General features: G+C 35.2%; 1 protein-coding gene across 1 annotated transcript in view; it reads right to left on the bottom strand.

Moving 5' to 3' along the window:
* Positions 1-13,640, bottom strand: part of LOC136026953 (uncharacterized) — a 280,140-nt gene that overhangs the window by 148,113 nt on the left and 118,387 nt on the right. Inside the window, exons 9-10 of the mRNA XM_065703812.1 lie at positions 6,918-7,084; positions 999-1,293 (exon numbers count right to left, since the gene is read on the bottom strand). Of these exons, the coding sequence (XP_065559884.1) occupies positions 999-1,293; positions 6,918-7,084 (462 nt within the window). The remainder of the gene's footprint in view (positions 1-998; positions 1,294-6,917; positions 7,085-13,640) is intronic.

Genomic DNA, 13,640 nt, shown 5'->3' with positions numbered 1-13,640 from the left:
TAGACAGTTGGGCTTATTAGGCTTGGGTCGCTTGTTCCCCTATGAGTCCAGGTGATCCCAGTCCCCCGTTTTACGTAAAAATCCAGTGAATATCGTCCGTCATGAGTCAACCCACAGATCTTGGTCATCCCCATTGCAATGACAGCGGGCTTTCCCAGTAAGGCAAAACAGATTTGAATTACTCTTACTCCCTAAACATCTGCCCTAGTATGGATGATAGATTATTTATAAACAGCTGAAATAACGCCATTTTTATGCAATCCTGAAAAAAGGATATGCCAGCTCTACCTCTCAATAAAGCTAACTTTCTTAGATTTACTCAAACTAGCCATGATTCTCAAGTCTTTCCTCATTTCCACAAAAGTGATTTTAATTCAAAATTATCTTAATACAACTCTTTTAACACAAAGCGGGTGTTCCTCTTTGCCCAGGGAATGATCTCTGAAGGCCTCGAGCCGACAGGACACCCAAAATAAAACATGTCATCCCTCATTTCTACTATAAGATTTACCTGTAAACAGTTGACGGTTCGGGTAATCTATAGCCCTAACCCCTTAACCTATTGGGGGGTATTATCTCCAGACGCATACTTAGCATACCTTTCAACTATTCTGAACAAATTGGGTATCTAGAAATTTGATACAACAAGAGGGGGATAGGAACAAAGGATACAAAGTGAGCTGACAACTCTCCGTTAATTTTGACCCTTAAAGAAGGGACTATAACTTTCTACTTTCAGTCGAATCAGCCCCTTCCCAAGCTTTTATGATCACTGTTCCAATATAAAATGGCCAGGGAAGCAAAACACAAATAATAAATGGAAGGCACTTTTTAAAGAAATTCTATTTTTAGGGTTATTTTCTTAATTTTCGATAATTCTTTATATCCTAATTTTCATTTCTTTTACGGGCGTTTTTTCATCATTTTAAAGTGTTAATATCGTTCTTTACTTCACAAATTCACTCCATTGAATTATAATGTGCAGTATTAGCTTTTACCTGGAATTTCGTTAGGAAAAACATTTCTGTCATGTGCCATTCTCTCAAGAACCTCTTCAATCCTCGCAGCGTCATCTAGTCCTGCATCAGGATTCATTTCATTATAATTCCATCTTGGCCAGTAGAGACCTCTGTTTGGTTCAAAGTCCTCATCTTCTTCTGTTAACCAGTCACTATTTTCTTCACGAAGAATTGGATGGATTCGCCGGTAAATTTTGGGATGAATTCGATGGGAACCAAATAAAGTTCGTTCTTGGCGGCTTGGGTAAAGTCTTGAGATGTCTTTATCTGTGTACTGAAAGAAATAAAATAATAATTTTTGGTAAATTATCGATAATGTAAGGCAACAATTATCTCCTAAAGATGCTTAAGGGAATCTATTATACATATTTATCTATTTAGTTCCCTCAAAATTGAAGGGTATAACAAATAGGTAAATAGACTTGGAAGAAGAAAAAAATATAGATAAAGTTGCAAAGAAAGCAGCAATTTTTGGAAAGAAAAAAAAAACAATATAATAAAAAGTAAATAAATAAAAACCATCAAGTAAAAATGGTAAAACCTAATTTGAAGCCTTGAAGCTAGTTCAATATTACTAGAAAAATTGAAAGATTCAGAAAACATCCTATATTTACAATCACAAGCATGGTTTGATTGAAAATCCCAAATTTTCAAACCTCAGGGCAGAAAGGAAGGATATAGATCCAGCAGGAGGGCTACTCCTTTAAAGAGAAGACCTAGAATCCCAAGAAGTATCTCATGACTAAAGGCAGACAAAAAATTGGTTCTAAACTAGTTATCACCATTCAGCTTACCATAATATGAAGACGTATGCAAAGCATACGTCTGCAAGGAAGGGAACCACCATTCTAACAAGCACAAGAAAGTAAAACCCTAACAATAAGCTGGAAGTGTTTGGCCTCTAATAAAAATTTTTGGCAATGCCCATAAAGGGCGCCTCTCTGAAGCTGACAATGCTGATTCTCAGCCATAGCAAAAAAAAAAATGATTAGGAAAAACACGGATATTAAATTGAGTTTTATATTGTTTTATACCGAATTCACATAAATATAAGGCAAGTAAAATTTAATATTAGGAAAATTACGGATATTTTAACATGAAAAAAAACTTCATAAATTTTTCTATTATCCCAAGTCAAAATCCCGGTTCTAGCAAACCTTTTCAGTACCTACGATTTTAATTGAGGAATTAGTTCAAATTGCTTACTATCTTCAAGGAGAAGCTTCTAGTACCTATATTAGTCTTACGTCAGTAACTAACGGCTATTGGGACGGACAAAAAGCATGCATATGTCTGCTGGCCTCAGGCAACTAACGTGAGGAATTAACGGTTATTGGAATAAGCGTGCGCTTATTCCAATATTGGAGCCTGCGCTGATCTGTTGGCCTCAGATGCTTATTGTTACAGTAAGTTAAGTAGTAGTAATATCACTCCGTTTAGATGATACTGCTACTACTTAAAACTCACTGTAGCACCAAACCACCTACAGCGAACAAAGTTTAGCACGCCCCATCTCTGTCTCAGTCTATTGAAGGTTTCACTTTTTACCATGTTCCATGAAATTTGAATTTGCTTTCAATCCTCTTTATAAAATCTTCCCGGGGACGACCTGCATTTTGTTTGGCCTCAGATGAATAACCACACAGGAAAATTTTGCTTCGTGGGGGTTCTTCATTCTCTACCCCATCCCATAATGCTTCGAATATACTGGAATTGAGAGGGAGCGTGCAAATCCGTATTGGCCTCAGTCAGCTTGATGTTACGGCGATTTTTAATTCTATGTAAAAAGAGTGCTGCTGCTATTGCTACTACTACTACTACTACTACTACTACTACTACTACTACTACTACTACTACTACTACTACTACTACTACTACTACTACTACTACTACTACTACTACTACTACTACTACTACTACTACTACTACTACTACTACTACTACTACTACTACTACTACTACTACTACTACTACTACTACTACTACTACTACTACTACAGCTGCTACTACCTAGCTCACTGCGGGAACAAGCAGCCTGAAGCCAACAAATCTGCTTATTTCGTTTAAGTTCTTTATGATGACCCCTATTCCACTCTTGCTGCAGACCTCCCAAGTAGAGAGGGCTGACTACGCTCTCAATGCCATCCTGGCATGAGGATTAAGTAAGCAGTTGGTAAGTAGTGATCATTCATCTGTAAACATGGACCAGCTATCTGGATCTTTCTTTCATTATAGCCTTAGATCAAACTAAATTTTCCGTAATCTGAATGTTTGATATACAGTTAGTCAAGCGAATATCAAGGATTATCTCTAGACAATTTCTCTGAAAAACATTTAACTCAATTTTCTTCCGCCTTTTGAAGCGTCCACGTTTCAGTACCATATTTTACCAATGTTGTTGTCGTCGCTTTCAATATTTCAGTAATAATTCACAGACTTATCTTCCCATTCTCTCCAAATTTTTTCATTTGCAAAAGAACATCCTGCACCTCGACAGTTCTACTTTTTACATCTCCCCTGCACACATCTTGCATCTTTACCAATAATTCTACTCCAATAAGTAAAACCATTTTTTTGATCGAAAACCAAGGCGAGTTAGACGTCTCGTGGGTAACATACACAGGAAGACTCCTATTAAATTTCTCTAAGGCTAGGCACGTTAGTTGCCACGTAATTCCTCACGTTAGTTGCCTGAGGCCAGCAGACATGTGCATGCTTTTCGTCCGTCCCAATAGCCGTTAGTTACTGACGTAAAACTAACATAGCTACTAGAAGCTTCTCCTTGAAGATAGTAAGCAATTTGAACTAATTCCTCAATTAAAATCCAAGGTACTGAAATTCCTCTGAAAATTTCCCCAAGAGGGGAAATTCCTCTGTAATAGTCATCACAAAAAAATCAAAATATATCATTATATGCAAATCTCAAAAAGTGAGACCTTCACAAGCTACACTGATTACTTTTTTGATTAAGCATCAAATTGATTGAATCTTGTAGTTGTGCAGCCACAAGTGTGTCTCTTAAAAAAGATTAATACAAGAAAATGCAAAAAGACATTCTTTTTATCAAACACTATAATATTTTTGTTTGAAACCGATTTAAACGAGATTTTCTAATATATAATTAAGAACGTTCTTCTTGCTCAAGTAAAGAAACAAACGTTGAAAATTTTTTATTGTTTACAAATGGGTTATACCAGAGTTATTTATTTAATTATTTACTAGATAGATACATTCAGATCAAAGCTAGTAGTAAGTCACCTTTTTTCCGAAGTTCTTCCGCTTTCGTGAGTATGATATTGGTTCAAATGGCCTCTAAGGGGTCCAAATATGACTTGACTGTTTGATTTATTCAGAGTTTTTATTTGAAAATTGTCCACTGGTCATTGAGAGGTGGCTGGTGGCAAGTAAATTACCATCGCTATGTCTTGATCAGCATCAAGTGGTGCGGTTAATTTATTTCTTCACTGTTATTCATGAATCGGATTAAACTATCATATAACAAAATCCTTCAAAAAACACATACATTTTAATATTGTCCTTTTTATAGTCCTGAGTACTTTACAAGGACATTTGGTTCCCAGTCACAGTCATGAGAGCTAAACTTAGCTCGATTTGCCCTGTAACATGATTATGCAGATAATGCTTATATTTTGTGGCTTTTATTCAAAAAGAGTTTTATTTGAAAACAAGCACAGAAAAATTATTTTATTTATTAGATAAAATTTATTTCAAAAAAATTATAACAAGCCCGGATGGGCGAAATTCGCGCTTCAGACTAAGTAATCATAAAATAAAATAAGATGATTAGATCAAAGAAATCAATGCATCGAAAAGTTTAATAATGTTAAAAAGGAAAAAATTCCCTGAATTTACAAAGGAATTAAGTCAAATAGAAATACAATCCGGTTTAAAAAAAAAGGCTCTAAGAATATTCAATAAAATCAACGCTGTTGGCAATTTAATATACGGAATTATTTGTTGTCTGGTACACTCAGTAGATGGCGTTGATGTAATATGCATTAAAAATTCAGTTTTTACCATTCCCCTATTGCTCAATTACTCGTACTTAAAAAAAAAAAACTTTTTGTCGTAAAGTTATTTATAAGCAGGTGGTGAGTATGTTGCCTGTACCTCTTCAGTATGTTGACTGAAAGTCCCGTACGATTCGCGTTCTTCGTTGAGTAGCCTATAATCTCTCATCTACACTGCAAAAGTAGACTCGGTTGAAAACGCAATTATTTTCTCTGTTATTTTCCATCTTTTATAACTTCAAATATATATCTTCGATCTTCGCTATTAATGCTGAGTCAACAAAAATATTCTCCAGAATTGAAAATAGGTACACGCACTGTTACTGGGTATTCCTCAGTAACTCATTTTTATCGGCAATTTTGATTGCGTTGTAACTTAAACCTGAGTATCAATGCAAAAAAAAACTTTCCTCTATAACTGAGATTGCCACATGGTAGCTATGTCATTTAATCCTCTTCCTCTAAGCTAGTTCATCTATGGTAGCTTCCTCTATGGTAGCTAGCAAGTTCCTCTATGGAACATATGTTGTATTACAACATATGTTGTACACATATGTTTAAATACATTGAAGCATTTCATATAAATGGGAAACGAGAAATTCTACCATTTAAAACCACTGAAAACAAACTTCCTAGTAGGACTGTTTGCCTCCCTCCCTAAAGAAATTTCCTGATGGGGCTGCCACATGAAAAGACCTGGACCTGCCTCCTCTTTTCCACTTCTGTGCCATTAGGCATGTGAATATACTATTTTCTGCTACTTGAGAAAAATTTCACAATAGGAGGGGAACAATAGGAATAGGAGAATTGAGAGGAATTAGATATCAATTTCTACCTCCCTCCCCTTTCCCCAAAAATCATTCATAATTTGTCTAAAGGCTCAATAAGGCTAGGACATTTGGGCAGAAAGGATACTTTCTTCCTAGATTCAAAAAGGCCACAAATTCAAGTATACTTTAGAAAATATGATCTGGAAAATTTTGACCGAACTAAAGGTCTTTTCTTGAAGTTTTTTGCAAAATTTCAGCCATCAAGCTGTGATTCTGAAAAATATTGCTGAGACACGAATTTTATGGATACCGGAATCCAATAAAAGTACCAGTGACTGTTATTTTGGGAGGGCTATAGCGTCATATTGCATCCTCTCTAGGGCTTGATATTTGAATAATAGATGATAAAACCTTAAATTGTTTGTAATGCGCTTTTCCCCGGGTCTTGGCTCCAAAAAATTATATTTAACAAAATTGTAGAGTGGAATTTCAAAAGAGTGAATATCTGCCTCCTAACACCATTATTCAGTTTTATATTAAAATAACAGTACATCGCATGTATTAGGTGCGAAACAAATTAAGGCAAAATAGCCACAAACGATGGTTTTTAAATGGTTTTTTTACAAAAAAAAAATGTTTACGAATATTTTGATTAAATTTAGTAATCCAAACCTGGGTTTGATGAAACTTTTGCTAGACATTGATTCAAATATTAAGCTTGAAGTTTAGGGAAAACTCCCCCACAAAGCTAGTAAATTTATAGAAAAATGAATTTATTTTTTGGACTATCTTCACCCTGATTGACACGTTATAAGGAACGTTATATCAGCATATTGTTCGTATCATTTTTTTTTGAGTAGCAAGATATCTTTAAATGATACTATTTATTCAACAGTTTCTAAGGGCTATTGGAACTCCAAAGGTTTTTTTTTGCATCGAGTCATAGCCACTTTTACATTAGTCGTATTAGGCACACAAGGTCTTGACTTCCGTCAACACGGAGTCAAATCTATCTGACTCCGTCAACACAAATTAGGTTCTAGGTCGCTTCCTCCCAGAAGGAAATACAGCATTTATAAAGGGAGCACGGATATTACCTCGTTTAAGCCGTCAAAAGCAAAGTTGTTAACACGATAGTGTGGACCTGGTTTCTTAACATCTAGCCTTTCTTTACGAAGAAATACGTGGTTTTTAAATAAGTCATCTGACGGCGCTTCTAGGATCTCTTCATCCGGATCTTCCATGTATTCTTCAATATTCGAGTCTGTAAAATAATATGACAAATTTCGTCAGTAAAAATATACGTCTAATTTCATAAAAAAGTGTTAATTGGGTGCTTTTGTTTACAATAAGAGGTAGGAGGCAAGGAGACACCCAAGGAGGTATAAAGAAGAGGTAGAATTGGAGAGTCAATGATTATGAATAAGTACTCGTACATTTATACTTACTTACAGCAGAACCGGTATTTTGTGCTTCAAGCGGTATCAGAAATTAGGATGTTTTGTGGGAATTCGCTTAAGGGAATTCGCGATCAAGTGATTAAGGGTTTTATGATTTTCTGGTTGGGAGAAGCGGATATAATTTTTTTTTCTTTGCTCCGCACAAAAAAGCATACGCTACACTTTTTTTCTTTGTTATAGATGCTGTTTGACAATTCTTTCTTGATTTCTTGACATTTTTGGGATATATCAATGCTAACAGGGTTGTCAATAAGGTTGGGGGGGGGGTTGGCATTGAGAAAAAATTATTTTAATTTTGAAAGCTTATTCTTGAAAGCAGGTTTTGTCAACTGAAGAAACTAATTCCTAAGGTAACGTCATGGCGTGTTACCATTTTAAACAAAACATTGTTTTTTCTCTATTACTGGGTATTTATTCAGTTAATAAGTCAATGGATCAAACAAAGAATTTAATTTAGCGGTTAAAACATTAACACTTTAACAATACAGGTTGTTATGTTTTCTTGAAGCACATGATAAACTTGAACACATAAGGAGATCAGAGGTATAAAATATTCACACTTTTATTGCAGTGCTCTTATTTCTTGTCTTCTCGAGTTTGGAAACCCCGTTTTCAAATATTGAAAAGTGACTCCCAGAATTTAAATCGATCCCATCTAATTTTAGAAGAATTTAATAATAAATAAGTAACAAATGCATGAAAAAAACATTGACACTAACTGTTAATTAGAGAGTACTGCTAAAAATGACATTCAAGGAGGTACTCATTGGGTAGTTTCATGTACCTTAAGATGCATGATGCACAGAGACATTCTGGGTGGCATAGAGACAAGGCAGAATTAGAGGGACAAAGATGGCAGGACTGGACACAGTAAAGATTATGAATAAGTAGCACATAAATGGAAAAAACATTGACTTGAAGATAAATGTTTCGTTTGATAAAAGCATTTTCACTGTAGCTTTATCTTGTACCAAAAGACCAACTATTATTAGTGTCAGATTTATTAATGTCAGATCTATCAATCGACTGAGCTAGGCTTTGAAATCACATGAAATTTTTCTTAGAATAGTATATATAAACTTGCTTTTTCTTAGAGAAGCATAAACTTTCTTTAAAAACGTAGTCGGAAAAACATACATTAATCAAAATCAGAACCACATCATCAAGACTTTTTACTCCTATTTAAAAAAAAAAGAAAATTTTTATTGCTAATAAAATTTTAAAAGTTTAACTGTTCTGAAAAAATCATATTCTGAAAAATCCATCCATCCCCCCTGAGTATGGATCAGACCTTTTAACTATTGAGCTAAAGAAACAAAGATGGCACGAGACAATATTTATGAATCCCTTTACAACTCAAAGTAAAAAAAATAAATTGAAAGCCAAATTAGTAATATTATTGTATTATTTGTTGCTTGAACTGAGACAAAATTATGCTCTAGGTCTTCTACAGTTGGCCCTCGTTTTAAGATTTGGCTAAAGCCGATTTCTCACAAAACCTTGGTATTGTTCGCTTTTTGTATTATTTCCTGTGTTTATGCCAAATTCTCTAGGAGGAATCCTATGACAGGTTCTTATTATTGGTGCTTTCACCATTGTGGACATTTGATTATATTTAACGTTCTATCAACCTTTCATGGATGGGGAAGGTCTTAAGCAATTTAAACCATCTTAAGCAAAATTTTCATGATCGTGGCAATAGTTGCAACTTGGTAAAAAACGAACCACGGCCCATAGTAACCACAAATATAAAAACAGTTTTGGAGAAATACAGTCAAGCAAGATAAGATTGAAGCTTGAAGCTTATTCAAGAATTGTAGCTATGGTTGCAATTGATGATAGCTATGGTGGTTTCGCATGGTAACTGTGATCTTAATATAGTCATGCAGTCATGCTCCACCTATTAGAAATCACCTCCTAGGCCCAGGGTATTTACTTTTACTATGACTCTGTGATTTTTAACCAGCAATAAAATTGAATGTGTGTTCACCTGTAATATTTACATTCTCTTCTGCCTAAGTCTACAACTTGTGGGATAACACAGATTTTCTGATGTTTAGCAAGGTGAAGTTTTGCTCTAAAATCATCTCTCACAGTCATTAAAACGTCATACCGAAATCTCCGTTCTTGCCACATATGTAAAAATAGCATAACAAACTAATAAGCTCCCAACGCTTAATTAAAACAATCTGTGAAAAACACAGTCTAAAAACAATTAAAGAAATAGGAAAAACAATTTAAAAGATAAAAATATTCAAATTGGGAAAAAACACAATTAAAACTCCAGAATTAAATGAACATAGGCCTGGAGTAAAAATGGAATTATGAATTGATAGATAGCTCCCTCATGAATGATAGCTTCCAGGAACGGAGATATCAAAGGGAGGGAAAGATAAGTTAAGATATTATTTATACTTTAGGCTAGGGACAAAGGTATTGGTAAACTTGGACATTCATGTAAATTTTGAGCTATGCAGTCACTCTTGGGGACCGTATTGAAGAGTAAGGGCTTACTACAAGCAAATGCAAGGAATGGGTATTCCATCTCTGGGCAGCAGCTTTGAAAGATACCGATTCTTAAAAATAACTTATAATGTTTAATTTTTCAAAAGAGAATAAGTTTTTTCACATATTTCCTTAGTGTGGCCATATTGCAGAATGGAGGCGGCGTAGTTAGAAACAATCCACATAATAGATGTGTAAACATAGAGCAAGAGATTTGGGACAACAAACTTTGCAGACGGACTTAAGTAGCGGATAAAGGCACGTACAGGCCGAGCCTCGGGGCCCAAACCCTCTTGAAATCTTATTCCTTTTGGATTTTTTTTGTACTTTTAAATCAATTTGTGAAATAGCTTTTTTGTTATTTACTCCCCCCTACCCATAGGAAAAATTCCTGTGTACATGCGGGGTAGCAAGATAGACGTTGGCTTCCTTGTTGGCAATACCAATATGCTCAATCTATTTGAGATTAGAAGAAAGAGCAATACCAAAGATTGTTAGTATAAGCGACGAAAAAAAGTGAATAAGTGCAAAAATAATGGGTACAAATCGATGGGAAGAATATTGGATTTATTGACGTTGATTAATATTCTCATTCATCATATCCATTGTTAAACTCCAAATATTCCATTCGCAAACTGCTAATGTAAGTTTTTTGGTTTACTTGAACAAACAATATTTGTAATTAAAAGGGTAACAAAGGAAATCCAAAACAGCAAAATAGGTATGCAGAAGCAATTTTTCTAATTATACGTTAAACATATTACATAAACAATGTATAAATATATGATTATGACTATAGCCAGGGAGAGGGGACTACAGAAACTACATTCCGACATAAAATATGAAAATTTGTTTGAAAGTCAAATATTTTTTAGAGAAACGATGGTTGTACAAGACTTTTCTTTCCCCCCCCCCCCAAATATTTTTGATGTCCCCAGAACCGGTCTCCCAACTGCGGTCCTGACTAGATTTAGGGCATTTCTATGTTTGAAGGTGGTTTAGAAGAGTATAGAATAATTTGTGACTTTATTCTATTAGGAAAAGAGATTGGTTCTCTTTACTGTTACCGTATCTTTGTTGCTTCGAAAATTTAATTATAATTCCAAAGACGCTTACTTTCTGCAAATTTTGCTATGAAGCACCGTAAGAATGCGGATTTGACGACTAACCTAATCATTTTTTTTTTCATCTTTATCTAGGAAACAGTTGTCAATACATCACAGTAAACTTTTTGTGGATATTTTGAGAGTTCTCTTGAGAACCAAAATCAAATGAAGTCGATAAGAGTGACGTCAAATAAATTACAAATAAATGAGATCCGTGAGAAATGGAGATCTATTTTCAGAAAAAAGAAATAACCTACTGAAGGAGATCAGAAGAGTTTTCTTTGGACAACTATTTCAGAATTCTAGAAAGGGGGGCTTTATTTTGCTTCTGAGAACATGGCACCAGCTAAAGTCGACTCAAAAGCTCAGTAATCTCCTTTGAACCAATTAAATTCCCTGGGAAATGAAAGAAATGCCACGTCCAGAGGGGAGACTGCAATATAGGGGAATTTTTATCAAAAGTTTCTTCAGTCGGTACTTCGACAAAAACTACCATTACTACTAACAACTCATTGCAGCACCAAGCCGCCTGATGTCAACACAGCTAAGTAAACTCCTTCTCCATGTCAATCTATTTAAAACTCCCTCTTTACACACTCCCAAGAAGTTCCTTTTTCCCTTAAATCTTTCCTTATGGCATCCTCCCATCCCATTCAGGGACGGTCTCAAAACAAAAAGTCTAGCTAGTGCTTGGACGAAAAGTATTAACAAAAATTCGGCGGTTTTAACAGCGATAGAATGGTGGTAACAATGTAGTAGTAAACAACCTCTAGTGAATCCAGCGCAAAAGGCAGTATGATGCTACCTAGCTGAACCAAAAACAACCTACAAATTACTGCTACCAATACAGGGTAATTCTAAAAAAAAAACGCATAACAATAACAAAAGCCCAAAAAGCATCAGATTTTGTCAGTGGCTTTGTTACCAACTACTCCTGTTATTGACAACTCAACTCGCCGCAGCAAAAAACCACATGAGCTGAATAAGTTTCTTTTCTGATTTGTTAGAAATGAGAGATCAAAGGTTACGAGCCTGAGAAAAGTTTCCTGATTTTCGAAAAAAGGGAAACAGCCCCCCTAAAAGTCAAGTAAACTTACTGAAAAGCACGCCATCAGATTCATTGTAACAGAGAATCCTAGTGTTTAGGTTTCAAGCTCCTATCTAAAAAATGTGGAATTTTGTATTTTTTGCAAGAAGAAAGATAACGGATGCGTGTTTTTTCAGAGGTTATTGTATCAACCCAATAGTCTTAGAATATCGGATGAGGGCTCATCCGATAGGGTATGTCGATAGGGTAACCATCCGAGAGAGGGCAACTCTCTGATGGTTGTTTTTCCACGATGGAATTTTTCATGAGGAGGGAAGTTTCCCGGGAGTGAGATTGTCAGGGAAAATAATACGCTTGGGGAATTTACCAGAATTCTTATACAAAATTCATACGTCTTGCTTTCTCGTCTCCGTCTCAATTTTACGCACGGAGTGGTTAAGAGTAATTGTCCGGGGTAAATTATCACCCAGATTGATTTGTCTAGAGAATATTTCCGTGGGGAGGGGCTTTCTCCATGGAGGTGGGGCCATATTTCCTGGCATTATTTTAAAAAGAGCGGTTTTGCAACTGAAAGCAAGGAGCAATATTAAAACTTACAACGAACAAAAAGTATTACACATATAAAGAAGATTGCCCTCTCCTCAACACCTCACTCTTTACAATAAAGTTTTAATTTAGTCCCAATTCCTTAATAATGACTCCTGAAACACCTGACTCCTGACTCCTGGTTCTTTACGCTAAAGTTTGACGCTTTCTCACAACTCTACTTTTTAAAACAATAAAAAACTTTAGCGTAAAGAGTGAGGAGTTGAGGATGGGTCAACCCTTTTATATACGGAATAATTTATGTTCGTTTTAAGTTTTAATGTCGCTCCTTGCTTGCAGTTAAAAAAACTTGTTTTTTTATATTTAATTTCTGAACGTTTTTTAATTAACGTATGTTTCGATTTTGGCTCTCCGCACATGAATAATTAAAACATAATTTGTATCTAAGTTTTTTTTGGCTAAATGGCTTTCTCATAGTTTTAATCAAAAGATTTTGATAAAAAAAAGGAGCGAGGGAGGAGGCCTAGTTGTCCTCCAATTTTTTGATTACTTAAGAAGGCACCTAGAACTTTTAATTTTTTAAGAACGTTTTCATTAGTAAAAAATACACATAACTTACGAATTAACTTATAAAACGAACTTCTATATTCGTATGTTTTTATTGTGTATATGAGGGGGTTCACCCCCTCGTCAATAACTCGCTCTTTACACTAAATCTAAAATTTTGTCCCAATTCCTTAAAAATGACCCCTGAATCACAAAGGCCGTAGGATAAATAGTTGAAATTACTAAAAATACTTTAACGTAAAGAGCGAGGTATTACGAGGAGGTGATCCCCTCATATACGTAATAATTTCTGTTCGTTTTAAGTTTTGATGCTGCTCCTTACTTTCAGTTGAAACAACTTTTCATATTTACTTTTTCATTGTTTTATTAAATAATGCTAGAAAATCCTTCGCCCCCTTCATTGACATTCTCTCCCCCCATGACAAATTCCTCCATGGAAAGATCCTCCCACGTAGTCCCACTGAACTGCTCCCCCCTCCAAACCAAAAAAAAACAAACTGAAAACGTATGTACACTTCCCAATAAACATTACTATATGTAAACACAGGTCAAAGTTTGTAACTTGCAGCCCCTCCCACGGGGACTTTA

The sequence above is a fragment of the Artemia franciscana genome, chromosome 5 (genome assembly GCF_032884065.1).
Source record: "Artemia franciscana chromosome 5, ASM3288406v1, whole genome shotgun sequence".
In the NCBI taxonomy this organism is placed as follows: Eukaryota; Metazoa; Arthropoda; class Branchiopoda; order Anostraca; family Artemiidae; genus Artemia; species Artemia franciscana.
The sequence above is the reverse complement of the archived record's forward strand: the minus strand, read 5'-3'. Positions and strand labels throughout refer to the sequence as shown.